Source organism: Zingiber officinale, chromosome 10B, assembly GCF_018446385.1.
Source record: "Zingiber officinale cultivar Zhangliang chromosome 10B, Zo_v1.1, whole genome shotgun sequence".
NCBI classification, from domain to species: domain Eukaryota; kingdom Viridiplantae; phylum Streptophyta; class Magnoliopsida; order Zingiberales; family Zingiberaceae; genus Zingiber; species Zingiber officinale.
Genome location: NC_056005.1, coordinates 1,800,655 through 1,813,814, shown reverse-complemented (window position 1 = coordinate 1,813,814; position 13,160 = coordinate 1,800,655). Strand labels below are relative to the sequence as shown.

General features: G+C 41.9%; 3 protein-coding genes across 4 annotated transcripts; 2 read left to right on the top strand and 1 right to left on the bottom strand.

The window, feature by feature from the left end:
* Window positions 1-577: 577 nt before the first annotated feature.
* Window positions 578-5,272, top strand: LOC122029570 (uncharacterized protein At4g15545-like). 2 transcript variants are annotated; one of them, XM_042588613.1, is made up of 10 exons: window positions 578-1,115; window positions 1,223-1,291; window positions 1,932-1,985; window positions 2,144-2,207; window positions 2,314-2,388; window positions 2,469-2,729; window positions 3,033-3,078; window positions 3,161-3,239; window positions 3,332-3,461; window positions 4,827-5,272. In XM_042588613.1, exons 1-9 carry the CDS (start codon window positions 828-830, stop codon window positions 3,422-3,424), a joined length of 1,029 nt encoding a protein of 342 aa, XP_042444547.1. In that variant the 5' UTR covers window positions 578-827; the 3' UTR covers window positions 3,425-3,461; window positions 4,827-5,272. The 2 variants fall into 2 exon arrangements, with proteins under 2 accessions (XP_042444547.1, XP_042444546.1); XM_042588612.1 differs by having other exon boundaries at window positions 579-1,115; window positions 1,932-2,015; window positions 2,141-2,207; window positions 4,879-5,272.
* Window positions 5,273-5,539: 267 nt separating this feature from the next.
* Window positions 5,540-6,670, top strand: LOC122029571 (photosystem I reaction center subunit III, chloroplastic-like). Its single transcript, XM_042588615.1, has 2 exons — window positions 5,540-6,336; window positions 6,509-6,670. Exon 1 carries the CDS (start codon window positions 5,633-5,635, stop codon window positions 6,320-6,322), a length of 690 nt encoding a protein of 229 aa, XP_042444549.1. The 5' UTR covers window positions 5,540-5,632; the 3' UTR covers window positions 6,323-6,336; window positions 6,509-6,670.
* A 221-nt stretch (window positions 6,671-6,891) lies between these two features.
* LOC122029569 (cysteine desulfurase, mitochondrial-like) lies at window positions 6,892-8,719 on the bottom strand. The gene has a single exon (XM_042588611.1). The coding sequence runs from the start codon at window positions 8,609-8,611 to the stop codon at window positions 7,241-7,243; it is 1,371 nt and encodes a 456-aa protein (XP_042444545.1). The 5' UTR covers window positions 8,612-8,719; the 3' UTR covers window positions 6,892-7,240.
* Window positions 8,720-13,160: the final 4,441 nt, after the last annotated feature.

Below are 13,160 nucleotides of genomic sequence, written 5' to 3'. Positions count from 1 at the left end.
TGAGGCTGCATCGGAGGAGGATACGACGGAACCTAAAGCGGAGGAGTCAAACTTGGACGGTTGCGGCTTCTTCCTCCGCGAGGGCTTTCTTCAATCGACCGCGGTTCTTGACGACGAGGTCGGCGAGGGAGGTGGGAAAGCCAGTCTGTACGACAAGCGATCCCCTCTGCTCGGGAGGGCGGAGACTGGCGAGCAGACGAGAAACTTCGCTGCCACTGCCGCCGGCCCCGAACCTCTTCCACGGGTCCGGCGGCATCGGAGCAAAGCGGCAATCACGCTGCTCTCAGTTCCCCATTTTACAATTAAACCCTTATAAATAAAATATATATCGATTTCTCCCATAAATTAAAAAGTGGCGCTTCACAGAATTTAAATTTGCGGCACCAAAAGGAAACAATCGCCAATGCAACAACTGTGCTTTACTCTTAATTCTGATTGGCATCCGCATGCGGGGCCCCAACATTCTTCCCATTTTTTCCTGCGCGCCTTCCTCCTTTCTTCGCCGGTCCCACCTCACGCGCAGTAGGTCTCCCACTAGCGTCTATAAACCCACTCCTCCACCTTCCTTGTTGGAGTACCAGCAATGGCAGGTATTCCTGGGACCCACGCAGGACCTTAGGTAAACACAAACTCCTGCTTCCTTCGCTGTCTTGTACCGAGCGCCGTTGTATCGGCGACATAGTCAATGCTTGAGAGCTTCCATTAAAAAGGGACATTTGAACTCAAATGTCCCTAGACAACGCCGTGAGTCGCTAGGGTTTGTACTTTTCTTCGCCGGCGTTCGTTGATCCAGAGCCGTTAGATTCTCGGAGCTTGGTACTACGACGATGACGCACGGCGGAAGCGGCGGCGACGTAGAGTCGGAGTTTCACCTCCCGGACGAGATCCTGGCGGTGATGCCTTCGGATCCTTACGAGCAGCTAGACCTCGCGAGGAAGATAACCTCCATGGCGATTGCGTCGCGGGTCTCCAAGCTGGATCTCGAGGCCGTGCGCCTAAGGCAAACCGTCGCGGAAAAGGATCAGACCATCGCCAACCTCCAGGAAAGGATCTCGCAGCTCGACCGCATGTTTCAGGACACGGATGCCCGCCTTAAGGTCGCCCTTGAGGAGAACGTGAGTTAGTAATCCTTCTTGCCAGTTTCCGATTAACCGATACTAGGTTTTTGTTCTTTTACTCACTTCAGTGAATTTCGATGTTTTCTCTGCCTTTTCGGATGAAGATTACACTGGCTGACGAGCGGGATTCGTTAGCTCAGACATCAAAGAAATTGGCTCGTGATTTAGCAAAGGTTTGATTGCTTTTCTCCCTTTTTTAGGGTTATATGTGAAAAAAAGTCGCTTCTAATGTTGCAAAAGGCTCCATCGCAATGTACTCGTGTTTATTTACATGGGAACGTCCAAGTGATTCCGGATTACTTCTGTGATGGCTTAGCAATGCAAATTAAGGCTATTGATTTGTTGGTTCTCTTGAAACCCCTCATTTAACTTTCCTGTTTTATATTTTCTAATTGGCATTGTTCTGGTTTGAAAAGAACATGGTTAATTTGAATGAAATGTTTTTTTTGACATAATGAAAGTGTCACTTAGGAGAACTTGATTATAGACAATTAGAGTTCAATTTTTACTATGACCTTCCGATGCCTCTATGAGCTTTTGTGCAAAGTGTTGGATGGTTGCTATTTTAAGCTGCAGCACATTTCTTATCGTACCAAAAAGAAAACTGTGAAATCCAAATGTCAGATATTCCTTGAAGCATGAGGAGAGATATCAATTTTATTGCATGCACATAGCATCCCCTGTCTGACATTTTTAAATACATGACCTTCATTTCTGATGAAATTTGCATTCTTTTCTTCTTAAAATACATTTTGTCAGTTGCTTAGTTATGCCCTACATAAGAATTTCTAATTATTATATTTTTTTGAGCAGTTGGAGACATTCAAGAAGCAACTCTTGTTGTCATTGAATGATGATAATTTACCTGTAAGTGAGCACACTGCAAATGTTAACATGGTATGGCAGTTGTGAGTTTTCTAATCTAATTCCAAGATGGCTATGTTCACTAACATTGAGCTATAGTTGTCTTGTGAAGGCCTTCATCTTCCAAAATGATTTACCTGTTATCCATTCTATTGTAGAAGCAACTGGATACTGTGGACATACAGACCGACAATTCTTCAGTTGCATATTCATCCTCATACAAAGGTATTAATTTCGGCTTCATGTTAGTTTTCTTAGCATTTATTTTGAACTAGGCTTATCCTTGTCTTATTGATGGTGTTTCAAAATCTTCCTTCCTATGTTGTTGAAGATGCAATTTCCTTCAGTGGTCCTGTGCCATATTCTGCCAGTGGATCTATGGATTTTGGGGGTGTGACGCTAAATGGTAAAAAGTGATATTTGGCTGTTTTTCTATTAAAAAAATTCTTTCGTTGATGATAATTCTTCCCTTAATTTTTGGAACAGCAACTAAGCCATTTGGACAAAAACCCTCCAAGACCCCACCTATTCATCCTCGGCTCACCCCCCCAACAACTACACCAAAAGTAACCTCCACTAGTGGTTCTCCTAGAAAATCTGCAGTTGTTACAGTGCCAAAATATGCATCTGGTGCCGCTTCTCCGACAAATACTCACTTTGAAAATTTAACTGCCATGTCACCATGGTATCCATCAAGCAAGCAGTCATCAGCTGCTAGCTCTCCACCTCGTGGGCGGTCTATTTCAGGTCTGTACTTGTTGGTTTTCTTATTACAGAGTTTATACTCACTGATGCTGAATACTTGCAAACATAGATATGTAAGCTCGTGGTTAGCAGATTTATAAGCTTTTGCCTGAAGTTTAAATTTGATGCTTCAAATACATAGATATGTGAAGTTCTCAGTAGGATGTACCTTTTCATTTCATAACAGTTCAGATTAATTTGGATGAGTCCTTGAGGCATATTTTTCCTTCCATCCAAGACTTTTCTCTTTTCTTGCAACTTTGAAGCTTAATGATGGATTGTAAACATGTGCTATTTGATTTTTAGGCCGTACTCCTCGAGTTGATGGAAAAGAATTCTTCCGGCAAGCTAGGTAAGTGCTGGCCCTTGCTGTGATCTGCACAACTATTGATGCAGTTCTTTTGATCTGCCATTTAATGTTGTTGTCATTTCAGGAGCCGTCTCTCTTATGAACAATTTGGAGCTTTTTTAGCTAACATCAAAGAGCTTAATGCTCATAGACAATCACGCGAGGTTAGCTGTAATATAATTGTTATTAATATTGCTTTGCTACTTCGTACATCTACTCCTTTGGGTATGTTCCTTATCTGTCTACTTTTATACAGGAAACTCTCAGAAAGGCAGAAGAGATATTTGGAACCAAAGATAGGGATCTTTTCTTGTCATTTCAAGGCCTTCTCAGTAGAAATCAAGCCTAGAGATTTGATTGAAACTTAATATCTCATCCCTTTTCAGGTTCTTTTCCCGTTATCTAATGTTCACTGATTACTCCTTGTGCATTGATGGTGGTACAACTACCATCATATATGGCGATAATTATTCCTGTGCATTTATGGTGCTGCTTACTCTAATTGTTTGTAGTGTCTTGATGTCTTCATACACCTCCAAGTTTTAATAGCTTTATGCAGTGCACATTTGTTTACAGCCATCATACCAAAACCTTAAACCACAATTATAAGTGAAATTCTAATGGGCCTCCTGATTCTTCCTGTTGATGATTGCCCATGATGGAGTGGCCATAATATTTTTGGAGGTCTTGCTTTTGTGTAAAACCTTTTTGTACTTTTGCTCATTGAACTTAACCTTTTGAACTTTTGTTTGTTGAACTCCTACCTTTTGTATTTTAGCAGAATATTATCACACAATTTGGATTACTATCATAATCCGAGCTAATCTATTCAATCCTCCATTAACTTGGCAAACCAATCTCAAATGCATCAATTTCACAAGACAAATCTGAATTCCTAACCTCAAGGTTCGCAAACACTGCCGTACTTTGGAGTTGAGGTCCAAACAGACACCTTTATGACATTTTCTGTCAGAATATAAGGAGATAGAATTGGAATTTTAAGAATTAAGTTAGGCAAGGAAGGCACTTTTTGAAAATTATCTTAAGGTAAAAAAAATTCTGCTTTTGATGTAGCACAGTTTCTCAAAACTCTGCCCTCAGAGTCAGAATACAATGTCCATCTTGTAAAATCATCAAGCTTGCATTTCTCAACAACTCTTTGAACTTTTGGAACCAAACTCAAAGCACAACAGAAGAAGAATCCTCCATATTGTTCTTAGCAATTTGAGTGAAAAGTTCTGCCTTTTAGAGAGTACCTCATCAGCTCATCCAAAGGGACAATAACCATTTGTAGGTATTTTTTTCCTTTCTTTTATTAGAAAATGTATACAACATTTGCCCTTATGGCATGATTACTTGTGTATCCTAGAAGAGATTAACGTAGACTTTAAAAAAGGGTTGAAGGTGTTGACACTTCAACATATTTTGTCGGGTGCATTTGAGTTTCAAAAAATACATTGCCATCACCTTGCTATTTGGATAATCCTTTAGCCTTAAAAAACTCGCCAAACAGAGATTCTTAGTTTTAATGAGTCAATTACTAACTCTTATCATGCTAATATATTTGACTGAATATTTGCAAATTTAATGTGAAAAGACTACTTGCTTATTGTTCTAAATATTTGAAGATACTATTGAGAAAGAGGGGAGAGCTTACTGAGCTAAAAATACTACATTACATTATAGGCTTGTTTTTATAATTTGTCCATGAAGTGAAGTTTCAAGTTGTTTCCATTTCTTCTGCGTTTCAGAAGTTTTATTCGAGTGCCCCCTGCAACACTCACATTGATTCTGCTATTGAAGGTTGCAACTGTAATCAGTCATCATGAACGCCTCCATGTTACTGAAGTTTTAATTGCTCATGTTACCTAAGCTTAGATTCTGCCATGCGAGACTGGCAAATCTGCTCCAAGAAATCAAACAAAGATTAGTAGGCATTTTGGATGGTTATTCAAGATCTTGGGCGATTATTTGGAGTTGGTCTAAGTATGAGCTATTTGGCAAGAACAGCTTGGTACAGTTTGGAAATTACAATAATAAATTGTGGCGACTGTAATAAGGTCCTGCCTTTTGCCTGTGTTAGGATTGAAATTTGTGAATCGGCCTTGTGATTGTACACTCTTGCTTCAGCGACGATGAGTGATAGTTCTGTCAATACCTGATTTCTTGTTTAATGACATTTTATCCTTTTCATGAATGTTCTCTTAGATGAGACACGATTTATATATATATATATATATGTAGATGTATAAAGTTGTGTGTTAGAATTGATTTTTTTTTTTCATTTTTCATACATATTAAGTTAACAAATATCCAAAATAGGCTTATGGCAACCACAATTTGCAGCAAAAATCTTAGCTCCACTGTATTCCCCAATCCCCAACCTCCAACTCATCATTTTCCCTTCCCCATCTTATCCTTTTCCCTCCCCACTCATGTCCTTTTCTCTCTCATCTTCCTCTACCTCAACAAGAGCAAGAGACAGATCAAAGTTTGTGTGCCAAAAACGAACAAGACGTAGAGCAAAGAGAAGAAGTAGAGAGAGAGAGCAGTTGCAATGGCTTCCCTGTCGTCCATCCCCACCCTCTCGAAATCCCTCTCTCTGAAGCCCAAAGCTATTGCCTTTAAGCCTCGCTTCTCCTCCATCACTTGCTCTTCTCTTCCCCAACAGCCGCACGGAGGAGAAGACTCCGTCGCCTCCTCCCTCAAGGCCTTCTCCGCCGCCGTGGCCCTCTCCTCCATCCTCCTCTCCTCCGCCGCCGCCCCTCCCCCCGCCGTCGCCGACATCGCCGGCCTCACCCCCTGCAAGGAATCCAAGGCCTTCGCGAAGCGCGAGAAGCAGTCGATCAAGAAGCTGGAGGCTTCGCTGAAGAAGTACGCGCCCGACTCGGCCCCGGCGCTCGCCATCAACGCCACCATCGAGAAGACGAAGCGGCGGTTCGAGAACTACGGCAAGTTCGGCCTCCTCTGTGGCTCCGACGGCCTGCCGCACCTCATCGTCAGCGGCGACCAGCGGCACTGGGGCGAGTTCATCACCCCCGGCTTCCTCTTCCTCTACATCGCCGGCTGGATCGGCTGGGTCGGCCGGAGCTACCTCATCGCCATCAGGGGCGAGAAGAAGCCCACCATGAAGGAGATCATCATCGACGTGCCGCTCGCCTCTAGGCTGCTCTGGCGTGGCTTCATCTGGCCCGTGGCCGCCTACAGGGAGCTCATCAACGGCGATCTCATCGCCAAGGACGTGTAATGTTCTTGACAAAGGTGAGATAGATAAATCTTTCCCCAAATATGCTTATTTTCCCCTGCAACAAACATTGTTTACTTCCATCGTTCTACTGGATGATGAAAACGCCCTGTTCTTCTACTGATTCTAGATTTGATAGAATGGAATTCTAATGCGATTAATTGTTTCACTGATGCTTGCTTGATGCAGATAAATGCACAAGGAAAGGCGAATTGCTCAAACTCGGTTCATAATCGAAGAAAATTGTGTCCAGTGCTTTGTATTTAAGACTTATATCTCTGTGTATCTGTTATCACGCTTGTAATCTCTTGTTTTAGAAAACCAATTAATTCGACTTTGAGACTTTCTCCAGCCAGAGTTCCTCGGAATTCATATATCATTACGTTTCTAGGTAGAAGTTCATGTTTGATGAAGTTACTTGATGCCAGTGTTAGCGTACCGGTAATGAAGCATCAATTACAGGTAAAATGCAATCCAGAGAACATACCGAGTAAAGATGTGTTATTTCTCCAAGATAGCCAGGCTTCACTCCGAGCAAAATAAAGAAGAAACAAATACGATAGACAGCAATGTCCAACAAGCAAATTTTGAGTCAAATATATTATCACGCCAACATAGATCGGTGTCTACATGCCATGGATCTTTTACCACACAAAACCTTTTAAAAAACAGTAGGCAGATATTTAGTTCATACAAAACAAGAAAACTCCATGTGTGCTGAGAAATCATCACGTAACAGACTTCGACATACATCAACATAGCAAAGATCAAGAGACAAAGGAAAACTGTGGAACCTGAATTCCAGCAGAGAACAAGGACAGCTCAAACACTGGTTCCTCAGAATTTGTAAAGTTGCTCTTTATCTTCTCTACACTTTCACCATTGCTACTTATACGTGAGCAAGAACATATTTCCCTACAATTAGTGTTGTGCCCACTGAATGCTCTTTATGTCGATGCCCTCCTTGACCATCTCATACAAAGGGCTCATCTCTCTCAACTTCTCCACCTGCTTCACTGTCATCTCTATTGCTCTGTCAATCTCGCCTTCTGTGGTGAACCTGCCGATACCAAATCTGATAGATGTGTGAGCCATGTCCTCGTCCACACCAAGGGCCCTCAGTACATAGGAGGGTTCAAGACTGGCACTCGTGCAAGCACTCCCACTGGACACTGCCACCTCCTTCAGCCCCATCAGCAAGCTCTCCCCTTCTACATAGGCAAACGAGAGGTTCAAATTCCCTGGATATCGATGTTCCAAGCTCCCATTCACCACCACGCCATCCAGCCTCGCCCTGATTCCATTCAAAAGTCTTTCTTGTAGTGCAGATATCCTCTTACTATCGTATTCCATCTCCTTCGTTGCAATCTCGCAAGCAGCGCCCATTCCAACAACAAGGGGGGTTGGGACTGTGCCGCTACGTATGCCTCTCTCCTGTCCGCCCCCACTCATTTGGGGCTCAATCCGTACACGGGGTCGGCGGCGGACATAGAGAGCGCCGACGCCTTTGGGACCGTAGATCTTGTGCCCGCTTAGTGACATGAGCCCAATCCCCATCTTCTCCACGTCGATGGGAATCTTACCGAGGGCCTGCGCAGCGTCGGTGTGGAAGACAACGCCTTTCTCACGGCAGATGCGGCCAATCTCCTCCAGAGGCTGCACGACGCCAATCTCGTTGTTGACGGCCATGACGGAGACGAGACCAGTGTCGGGGCGGATAGAAGCCGCAAGGAGATCGAGATCAACGAGGCCGTCGGGGCGGACAGGTAGATAGGTGACCTCGAAACCATCCTGCTGGAGGTAGCGGCACGAATCGAGGACGCACTTGTGCTCCGTCTGCGTAGTGATTACATGGCGCTTGCGGGCGTGGTGGAAACGCATGAACCCCTTGACGGAGATGTTGTTGGACTCGGTGGCGCCGGAGGTGAAAATAATCTCCTTCGGATCAGCGCCGACGAGGGCGGCCACTCGGGCGCGAGATGCCTCAACGGCAGACTCGGATTCCCAGCCGTAGAGATGGGTGCGGGAGTGAGGGTTGCCGAATCGGGCCAGGTAAAAAGGGAGCATAGCATCGAGGACGCGAGGGTCAACAGGGGTGGTGGCCTGCATGTCGAGGTAGAGGGGGCGGGCAGATATCTTGACGCCCTTCATCGATATGGTCCCGGCCTCGTCCCCTTTCGGCAAAGAGGACAAAGGTGTCTCCGAAGCTGCGACGGCGGTTGCAGTGGAAAGGCGGCGACTGGGAGCGTTGGCGAGGGCACGCCGGAGGAGACGAGAGACGGCGGAGGTCATGCTTGCCTTTAGGGTTTCTCGATTCCAATTTGAGCGGAGAAGATAACGCTACAACAAAGCAAGTCGTGAATGGGCGATGAAAGGGGGTGAGACAGTTAGGGCGTGGGGAATGGTGGGGATTATAACGGCACGATGAGAGAGGCGATAGCGGATTAGCGTTGCGAATGCCCCGAAATTATACCCGCTATTGACCTGTCCGGTTCCCCATGAACCATAAAGATCTTTTCGAATCATTGGCCGAGTAGTTGTGTTGGTTCAGTCGGTTCAATGAAAAAAAGTACGCCTGGCTTGGGCTCTTAAAAGAGGATAAATCTGAAATATCTTTTTATTTTGAAAAAAATAAGTTAATAAATTTATATATTACTTTTCGTGCATTCTTTAAATTGCCTACCAAGCCTTCACAAAACAATAGGTATGCCAAAAATTGTTTCCTTTTCACTTTTCTAATCTAAATCATAGTGCAGAATCTTATAAAAATTTGAAAGTGATCGATGTCGAATCATATGAAATTACAACCCCCTCCCCCCTCCTCATTATTATTATTATAAAAAATATATTACATTTAAAAAAAAAAAATTAAAATACTCTTCTTAAGGCTGCTGGTTTGAATGGTTTGATGAATGAGGAATGGAAAAGAATGAAATATAGATTGTTGGTTTGAGGGTTTTATATTTATATATTAGCTTCTTTTTTTATTTGTTGAAAATTTATTCATTCTTCATTGATATGGTGATAAAGAAGAGCTCATTAAGTGTGGATCAAAGGATAGAGATAATAGTTAATATGGAGGTCAAAGTTAAAGAGGTCAATGCTAGAATACCAATGGGCTCACTAAAAGGGGATCGAGAGGAGCTCTACTGTAGTGGTCGATCGGGCGAAAGTTTCTAACTAGCAAAGGGTTGGTCCAAGCATAACGTCCGTACATCCAAGATAATGAGGCACTCGTCACGGAGTAGAGGACTATTGGGAGGACCAGATCGTTGGTCCAATCGGGCGATAATAAGCTACTATACCCAGCCAACCCAAGGAAGAACAGCGGAGGCCGACCGATCGGCAGAGTCCCAGTCGATCGGTCACCCCGCTCGGCCGAACGGTAGGATCATTATCGTATCTCTCAAAATATCATTTTGGGAGATAGTACTGCTGACACGCGGCATTGTCAACAGATGGATCGTACGATGAAAACTTCTACTGTCTTGTCAGGAATATGCATACCCTATTAAGGTAGGGTGTTAGAAACATTTTCCTGACAGATCTTTTCATTGGATAAATTGGAGAACATGCCCACAATCAATTGAAGAACGTGCTCATGCCTCAAAAAGACTGCACGTCACCCACCAGGACACTATATAAAGGGGGTCCATACACCGGCGGAGATACGCATTATTCACTATTCACATCTGTGTCTACTATTGCTTCGTCTTTTTCCTCTTTCCAATGATTGACTTGAGCGTTGGAGGGTCAACGCCGGGAACCCTTTCCCTAACTCGGCACTGACGTTTCTTGTGATTACAGAGCGGAGTGAGGTTTACATCCAATCAATACAGCAGCCACATTTCCAGCTTATCATCTCCATAATTTTCAGACAAGATCACCTACTAAAATTATTTTATTGAAAATCATTCCTGATTAAAAAAAATACGTGAAACCTGTCTTTTCCCACTCTTATTTTTTTTCTATTGAATCTCTCTCTTCTTTTCCCCCTAATATATTATATTAGTTACCGTCTCTTCAATCCTATCCACCGCTCGATCACCCTCAATGCCATTGTCGTCCTCATTGCCACCATTGTCGTCCTCATTGAGGGTTTTATATTTATATATTAGCTTCTTTTTTTATTTGTTGAAAATTTATTCATTCTCCATTGATATGGTGATAAAGAAGAGCTCATTAAGTGTGGATCAAAGGATAGAGATAATAGTTAATATGGAGGTCAAAGTTAAAGAGGTCAATGCTAGAATACCAATGGGCTCACTAAAAGGGGATCGAGAGGAGCTCTACTGTAGTGGTCGATCGGGCGAAAGTTTCTAACTAGCAAAGGGTTGGTCCAAGCATAACGTCCGTACATCCAAGATAATGAGGCACTCGTCACGGAGTAGAGGACTATTGGGAGGACCAGATCGTTGGTCCAATCGGGCGATAATAAGCTACTATACCCAGCCAACCCAAGGAAGAACAGCGGAGGCCGACCGATCGACAGAGTCCCAGTCGATCGGTCACCCCGCTCGGCCGAACGGTAGGATCATTATCGTATCTCTCAAAATATCATTTTGGGAGATAGTACTGCTGACACGCGGCATTGTCAACAGATGGATCGTACGATGAAAACTTCTACTGTCTTGTCAGGAATATGCATACCCTATTAAGGTAGGGTGTTAGAAACATTTTCCTGACAGATCTTTTCATTGGATAAATTGGAGAACATGCCCACAATCAATTGAAGAACGTGCTCATGCCTCAAAAAGACTGCACGTCACCCACCAGGACACTATATAAAGGGGGTCCATACACCGGTGGAGATACGCATTATTCACTATTCACATCTGTGTCTACTATTGCTTCGTCTTTTTCCTCTTTCCAATGATTGACTTGAGCGTTGGAGGGTCAACGCCGGGAACCCTTTCCCTAACTCGGCACTGACGTTTCTTGTGATTACAGAGCGGAGTGAGGTTTACATCCAATCAATACAGCAGCCACATTTCCAGCTTATCATCTCCATAATTTTCAGACAAGATCACCTACTAAAATTATTTTATTGAAAATCATTCCTGATTAAAAAAAATACGTGAAACCCGTCTTTTCCCACTCTTATTTTTTTTCTATTGAATCTCTCTCTTCTTTTCCCCCTAATATATTATATTAGTTACCGTCTCTTCAATCCTATCCACCGCTCGATCACCCTCAATGCCATTGTCGTCCTCATTGCCACCACTGCCATCGCTACCATCACCTTCACCACCAACTTATCAAAACCCACTTCCTCTCTATGTGAGTATTCTTTTTTTTTTTTGGTTTTCTCTCTCATTCTCCCTTATTTGCTTAGCATCGAATCTACATTATCTATGTCGTGAAGCTTTGCTTAACTGGCATGGAATATTTGTTTTTTCTTCCTTTGGAAAATTGGTGGTATTTTGTGAATTTATTCGCCAAGATCTCGGTGGTAGATTTTCATTCTTTAAACGGATTGTGCTTACTATTACAGTACCGTATTTGAACTCAAAATCACTTGATGGATTACACAAAGAGTAAGAGAAAGAAGGAAATTTCGTTTATATTGTCATATGAGTGAAGAATAGCTTTATCAAGCAAAGAATTCTTTCTCATCATTTTTTTCTTGGATCCTCTTTTAAAGAATCATTTCTCAAATTGCTTGGACTTATGTTTTCTACTGTCATTCTATCACTTCGAAAAAGTGCATAATTAAACTGCTCTATTGATTGCCTATAGTCAAGAACACACACACACAAGAAAGAAAAGAGTATTATATTTGTGGGAGGAGAATCACTATCTTTATCCTTATCTTATTGACAATCATCTTACATTATTTGATCCACTACACTTGAGATATCAATAGATCAGTTAGAGCTCCAAAAGCTTTTGGAATTCTTTCTTCAATTCTTGTATTGATTTTTGGCTTTTGATATGAAATGTAATAATCTAGTGAACTATGATATCTTGTTTGCAGGCTTACAAACAAAAAATGTAAACTTTTGGAAATGATGTTTCAATATGGTCACCAGTTTGTAAATTACTAGTAATATTTTCAGTAGATACCTAACTAATGATAACTAGCTGCATGATATTAATTTTGTAATTACTCTATCAATTTATTTATGTGTAGATTAAAATGGCTCGCCTATGATCAATCGAAGACACAAACTAAAGAAAATTTTATTGTTTCAACAAGCAACCAATAATATGTTGGTTTTCTTATTTGCCATCTATTATGTAATCCTATCTTTGTATCTTCGAAATAAGGTTTATGAGATCAAAACTAAGGAAGAGAAAATTATTAGCCGAATGAGATGGATGTTTAGTTTGATTATAGACTGTGATGTTGTTTGTATCAGTGAGTTTCGAACGGACAAAAATACTTTTAAAATATTGTGTAATATGGTAAGAGATATTGGAGGGTTAAAATCTAGTAAGAATGTATCTATAGAGGAGGTTGTCACAATATTTATCTATACCTTGGCTCATCGTAAAAAAAATAGAACAATTAGTCTACTATTTTCACGGAGTAAAGAAACTATGAGTAGACGATTCCATCAAATTCTTTATGCAATTATGAGATTATACATGATATTTTGCTTAAGAAGTCAAAGTCTATTACTCAAAATTGCCAAGATGAAAGATGGAAGTGTTTTTATGTACTTGAACAATATAATTAAAATATATATCACATTAATATGGAAATTTTGTCTTGTAATCAAAACAAATTCTAAATGTTGCTAAAAAATCTCTTTTGGAATTGGTAGGGCTTTCTAGGAGCTTTAGATGAAACATTAATTACATCAGCTAATGAAGAAAACTCTCAATATCGCACAAG